Source organism: Vulpes vulpes, chromosome 2, assembly GCF_048418805.1.
Source record: "Vulpes vulpes isolate BD-2025 chromosome 2, VulVul3, whole genome shotgun sequence".
Classification (NCBI taxonomy): domain Eukaryota; kingdom Metazoa; phylum Chordata; class Mammalia; order Carnivora; family Canidae; genus Vulpes; species Vulpes vulpes.
In genome coordinates this window covers 47,138,006-47,144,882 of record NC_132781.1, presented here as the reverse complement: position 1 = coordinate 47,144,882, position 6,877 = coordinate 47,138,006, and the positions used below count along the sequence as shown (strand labels likewise).

Sequence of the window (6,877 nt, the reverse complement as noted above, 5' to 3'; positions counted from 1 at the left end):
ACAGTGTCTAAGAAAAAGCCATGGAACGTCAACATGAAGAGACTGACAAAACAGAAACTAATTAGAGTTACTGAGGATGTCTGGTCAGTTAGGTATGAGAAAAACCCAATATATATGTATCTCAGAGGTAATAGGAGTATTTTATAAAAGTTGGAATATTGCTAAAGAGAAGTGAAGAAAAGTCATTTCTGATCATAGAGATTCTGATCTTAGAATTTTGGATATAAATGGTAATTATTGTGATGAGAGTGATACAAAGTAACTTTACAGAGCACTTAACAGATCATGTGTCATAGAAATATGTTTGTTTTTAAATTCAGGTTTAATGGACACTGTAATTTCTTCTTAAAGATACTGAAGACAAAGCATGACAGAAAAGAATCAAACTGTCATCTCAGAATTTGTCCTCCTTGGCCTGCCCATTGATCCAGATCAGCGAGACCTGTTCTACGCCCTGTTCCTGGCCATGTATGTTACCACCATCCTGGGGAACCTACTCATCATTGTCCTCATTCACCTGGACTCGCACCTCCACACACCCATGTATTTGTTTCTCAGCAATTTATCCTTCTCTGACCTCTGCTTCTCTTCTGTCACAATGCCCAAATTGCTGCAGAACATGCAGAGCCAAGTCCCGTCCATCCCCTATGCTGGCTGCCTGACCCAAATGTACTTCTTCCTTTTTTTTGGAGATCTGGAGAGCTTCCTCCTGGTGGCCATGGCCTATGACCGCTATGTGGCCATCTGCTTCCCCCTGCACTACACCACCATCATGAGCCCCAAGCTCTGTTTCTCCCTGTTGGTGCTGTCTTGGGTGCTGACCATGTTCCATGCTGTATTACACACTCTGTTAATGGCTAGATTGTGTTTTTGTGCCAACACAATCCCCCACTTTTTCTGTGATATGTCTGCTCTGCTGAAGCTGGCCTGCTCTGACACTCAAGTTAATGAGTTGGTGATATTTATCATGGGAGGGCTCATTCTCGTGATCCCATTCCTGCTCATCATCACGTCTTATGCACGGATTGTGTCCTCCATCCTCAAGGTTCCTTCTGCCAGAGGCATCTGCAAGGTCTTCTCCACCTGTGGTTCCCACCTCTCAGTGGTGTCTCTCTTCTACGGGACAGTTATTGGTCTCTATTTATGCCCATCAGCTAATAATTCTACTGTTAAGGAGACTATCATGGCTATGATGTACACTGTGGTCACCCCCATGCTGAACCCCTTCATCTACAGCCTGAGGAATAAAGACATGAAGGGAGCCCTGAGAAGAGTCATTTGTAGAAAGAAAATTACCTTCTCTGTGTGATGGTAACATTTGATACTTTTACATATTTCTATCTAGTAGATAAAATAATATTTGAATACTATTCCAGATGTTTTCTCTTACCATGGAAAGCCTGTTAAAATGGTATGGTAAATAATTATTCAATATGTAAAAGAGGTACAGTGGAGCTGTGTAGCTGAACTAGGGAAGAGGGGTCTTGGTGACCTGCTGGCTAAGCTCTCCTCTTTATGTTCCCCAGGAGATTCTGGCAAAGTGTATTTTAAGAACTCCTGTTTTATTTATTTTTTTAATTTTTTTTAAACAGAAAAACAATCTTTATTCATGGTAACTTATCAGTTTCAATTAATCAACTTTAACAATAGAAATTCTGATGTGTTCAAGCAACTTGAAAGCAATAGGTCATCTCCAGGGCAAACAAAGCAACATCTCCAATAAATATACATACATATACATACATACATGTGCATATATATACATACCAATGGGTGACTACAGCTATGCCCTGTTATGCCAATAAACATGCAGTGTGCATTTCCTATGATTTCTATCATAGTAAAAGTAATCGTTTTCCTTCATTTTTTTAAATTAGTTTTTATTGGTGTTCAATTTACCAACATACAGAAAAACACCCAGTGCTCATCCCATCAAGTGTCCACCTCAGTGCCCGTCACCCATTCCCCTCCAACACCCGCCCTCCTCCCCTTCCACCACCCCTAGTTCGTCTCCCAGAGTTAGGAGTCTTTATGTTCTGTCTCCCTTCCTGATATTTCCCAACATTTCTTCTCCCTTCCTTTATATTCCCTTTCACTATTATTTATATTCCCCAAATGAATGAGAACATACACTGTTTGTCCTTCTCCAATTGACTTATTTCACTCAGCATAATACCCTCCAGTTCCATCCACGTTGAAGCAAATGGTGGGTATTTGTCATTTCTAATTGCTGAGTAATATTCCATTGTATACATAAACCACATCTTCTTTGTCCATTCATCTTTCGATGGACACCGAGGCTCCTTCCACAGTTTGGCTATCGTGGCCATTGCGGCTATAAACATTGGGGTGCAGGTGTCCCGGCGTTTCATTGCATCTGAATATTTGGGGTAAATCCCCAACAGTGCAATTGCTGGGTCGTAGGGCAGGTCTATTTTTAACTCCCTGAGGAACCTCCACACAGTTTTCCAGAGTGGCTGCACCAGTTCACATTCCCACCAACAGTGTAAGAGGGTTCCCTTTTCTCCGCATCCTCTCCAACATTTGTTGTTTCCTGCCTTGTTAATTTTCTCCATTCTCACTGGTGTGAGGTGGTATCTCATTGTGGTTTTGATTTGTATTTCCCTGATGGCAAGTGATGCAGAGCATTTTCTCATGTGCATGTTGGCCATGTCCATGTCTTCCTCTGTGAGATTTCTCTTCATGTCTTTTGCCCATTTCATGATTGGATTGTTTATTTCTTTGGTGTTGAGTTTAATAAGTTCTTTATAGATTATGGAAACTAGCCCTTTATCTGATATGTCATTTGCAAATATCTTCTCCCATTCTGTAGGTTGTCTTTTAGTTTTGTTGACTGTATCCTTTGCTGTGCAAAAGCTTCTTATCTTGATGAAGTCCCAATAGTTCATTTTTGCTTTTGTTTCTTTTGCCTTTGTGGATGTATCTTGCAAGAAGTTACTGTGGCCAAGTTCAAAAAGGGTGTTGCCTGTGTTCTCTTCTATGATTTTGATGGAATCTTGTCTCACATTTAGATCTCTCATCCATTTTGAGTTTATCCTTGTGTATGGTGAAAGAGAGTGGTCCAGTTTCATTCTTCTGCATGTGGATGTCCAATTTTCCCAACACCATTTATTGAAGAGACTGTCTTTCTTCCAATGGATAGTCTTTCCTCCTTTGTCGAATATTAGATGACCATACATTTCAGGGTCCACTTCTGGGTTCTCTATTCTGTTCCATTGATCTATGTGTCTGTTTTTGTGCCAGTACCACACTGTCTTGATGACCACAGCTTTGTAGTACAACCTGAAATCTGGCATTGTGATGCCCCCAGCTATGGTTTTCTTTTTTAAAATTCCCCTGGCTATTCGGGGTCTTTTCTGATTCCACACAAATCTTAAAATAATTTGTTCTAACTCTCTGAAGAAAGTCCATGGTATTTTGATAGGGATTGCATTAAACGTGTAAATTGCCCTGGGTAACATTGACATTTTCACAATATTAATTCTGCCAATCCATGAGCATGGAATATTTTTCCATCTCTTTGTGTCTTCCTCAATTTCTTTCAGAAGTGTTCTATAGTTTTTAGGGTATACATCCTTCACCTCTTTGGTTAGGTTTATTCCTAGGTATCTTATGCTTTTGGGTGCAATTGTAAATGGGATTGACTCCTTAATTTCTCTTTCTTCAGTCTCATTGTTAGTGTATAGAAATGCCATTGATTTCTGGGCATTGATTTTGTATCCTGCCACGCTACCAAATTGCTGTATGAGTTCTAGCAATCTTGGGGTGGAGGGTTTTGGGTTTTCTATGTAGAGTATCATGTCATCGGTGAAGAGGGAGAGTTTGACTTCTTCTTTGCCAATTTGAATGCCTTTAATGTCTTTTTGTTGTCTGATTGCTGAGGCGAGGACTTCCAGAACTATGTTGAACAGCAGTGGTGAGAGTGGATATCCCTGTCTTGTTCCTGATCTTAGGGGAAAGGCTCCCAGTGCTTCCCCATTGAGAATGATATTTGCTGAGGGCTTTTCGTAAATGGCTTTTAAGATGTCGAGGAAAGTTCCCTCTATCCCAACACTCTGAAGGGTTTTGACCAGGAATGGATGCTGTATTTTGTCAAATGCTTTCTCTGCATCTAATGAGAGTATCATATGGTTCTTGGTTTTTCTCTTGCTGATATGATGAATCACATTGATGGTTTTACGAGTGTTGAACCAGCCTTGCATCCCAGGGATAAATCCTACTTGGTCATGGTGAATAATTTTCTTAATGTGTTGTTGGATCCTATTGGCTAGTATCTTGTTGAGAATTTTTGCATCCATCTTCATCAGGGATATTGGTCTGTAATTCTCCTTTTTGGTGGGATCTTTGTCTGGTTTCGGAATTAAGGTGATGCTGGCCTCATAGAACGAATTTGGAAGTACTCCATCTCTTTCTATCTTTCCAAACAGCTTTAGTAGAGTAGGTATGATTTCTTCTTTAAACGTTTGATAGAATTCCCCTGGGAAGCCATCTGGCCCTGGACTCTTGTGTCTTGGGAGGTTTTTGATGACTGCTTCAATTTCCTCCCTGGTTATTGGCCTGTTCAGGTTTTCTATTTCTTCCTGCTGCAGTTTTGGTAGTTTGTGGCTTTCCAGGAATGCGTCCATTTCTTCTAGATTTCCTAATTTATTGGCGTACAGCTGTTCATAATATGTTTTTAAAATCGTTTGTATTTCCATGGTGTTGGTAGTGATCTCTCCTTTCTCATTCATGATTTTATTAATTTGCGTCTTCTCTCTCTTCTTTTTAATAAGGTTGGCTAATGGTTTATCTATCTTATTAATTCTTTCAAAGAACCAACTCCTGGTTCTGTTGATCTGTTCCACAGTTCTTTTGGTCTCGATTTCATTTAGTTCTGCTCGAATTTTAATTAACTGTCTTCTTCTGCTGGGGGTGGGGTCCATTTGTTGCTTTTTCTCTAGTTCCTTTATGTGTAAGGTGAGCTTTTGAATTTGAGTTCTTTCCAGTTTTTGAATGGATGCTTGTAATGCGATGTATTTCCCCCTCAGGACTGCCCTTGCTGCATCCCAAAGATTTTGAACGGTTGTATCTTCATTCTCATTAGTTTCCATGAATATTCTCAATTCTTCCTTAATTTCCTGGTTGACCTTTTCATCTTTTAGCAGGATGGTCCTTAACCTCCACGTGTTTGTGGTCCTTCCAAACTTCTTGTTGTGATTAAGTTCTAATTTCAAGGCATTATGGTCTGAGAATATGCAGGGGACTATCCCGATCTTTTGGTATTGGTTCAGACCCGATTTGTGACCCAGTATGTGCTCTATTCTGGAGAAAGTTCCATGTGCACTTGAGAAGAATGTGTATTCAGTTGAGTTTGGATGTAAAGTTCTGTAGATATCTGTGAAATCCATCTGGTCCAGTGTATCATTTAAAGCTCTCGTTTCTTTGGAGATGTTGTGCTTAGAAGCCCTATCGAGGGTAGAAAGAGCTAGATTGAAGTCACCAAGTATAGGTGTATTATTATCTAAGTATGTCTTAACTTCGGTTATTAATTGGTTTAAATATTTGGCAGCTCCCACATTCGGGGCATATATATTGAGGATTGTTAAGTCCTCTTGTTGGATAGATCCTTTGAGTATGAGATAGTGTCCCTCTTCATCTCTCACTATAGTCTTCAGGGTAAATGTTAATTTATCTGATATAAGGATGGCTACCCCTGCTTTCTTTTGAGGACCATTTGAATGGTAAATGGTTCTCCAACCTTTTATTTTCAGGTTGTAGGTGTCCTTCTGTCTAAAATGAGTCTCTTGTAGACAGCAAATAGATGGGTCCTGCTTTTTTATCCAGTCTGAAACCCTGCGCCTTTTGATGGGGTCATTAAGCCCGTTCGCATTCAGAGTTACTATTGACAGATATGAGTTTAGTGTCATCATGATATCTATTCAGTCCTTGTTTTCGTGGATTGTTCCACTGAACTTCTTCTTAAAGGGGAATTTTAAGAGTCCCCCTTAAAATTTCTTGCAGAGCTGGTTTGGTTCTTTCAGTTCCTGCCTGTCTTTGAAGCTCTTTATCTCTCCTTCCATTTTGAATGAGAGCCTTGCTGGATAAAGTATTCTTGGTTGCATGTTATTCTCATTTAAGACCCTGAATATATCCTGCCAGCCCTTTCTGGCCTGCCAGGTCTCTGTGGAGAGGTCTGCTGTTACCCTAATATTCCTCCCCATAAAAGTCAGGGACTTTTTTTCTCTTGCTGCTTTAAGGATCTTCTTATCTTTGGAATTTGCAAGCTTCACTATTAAATGTCGAGGTGTTGAACGGTTTTTATTGATTTTAGGGGGGGATCTCTCTATTTCCTGGATCTGAATGCCTGTTTCCCTTCCCAGATTAGGAAAGTTTTCAGCTAGGATTTGTTCAAATACATATTCTGTCCCTCTGTCCCTTTCGGCGCCCTCGGGAACCCCAATTAAATGTAGGTTTTTTCTTCCCCAGGCTGTCATTTATTTCCCTTAATCTATCCTCATGGTCTTTTAATTGCCTGTCTCTTTTTTCCTCAGTTTCCCTCTTTGCCATCAACTTGTCGTCTATGTCACTCACTCATTCTTCCACCTCGTTAAGCCTCGTCGTTAGGACTTCTAGCTTGGATTGCATCTCATTTAATTGATTTTTAATTTCTGCCTGATTGGATCTAAATTCTGCAGCCATGAAGTCTCTTGAGTCCTTTATGGTTTTTTCTAGAGCCACCAGTAGCTGCATAATAGTGCTTCTGAATTGGCTTTCTGACATTGAATTGTAATCCAGATTTTGTATATCTGTGGGAGAGAGGGCTGTTTCTGATCTTTTTTTTTTGAGGTGAGGTTTTCCTTCTAGTCATTTTTCTCAG

The 6,877-nt window shown here is 40.1% G+C and overlaps 1 protein-coding gene across 1 annotated transcript; it reads left to right on the top strand.

The window, feature by feature from the left end:
* Positions 1-367: 367 nt before the first annotated feature.
* LOC112911397 (olfactory receptor-like protein DTMT) lies at positions 368-1,309 on the top strand. Its single transcript, XM_025987911.2, has one exon. It carries the CDS (start codon positions 368-370, stop codon positions 1,307-1,309), a length of 942 nt encoding a protein of 313 aa, XP_025843696.2.
* The last annotated feature ends 5,568 nt before the right edge of the window (positions 1,310-6,877 follow it).

Bases quoted from the DNA above. Each gene is read 5' to 3' on its own strand.
- LOC112911397 (XM_025987911.2), top strand. From the start codon at position 368: ATGACAGAAAAGAATCAAACTGTCATCTCAGAATTTGTCCTCCTTGGC.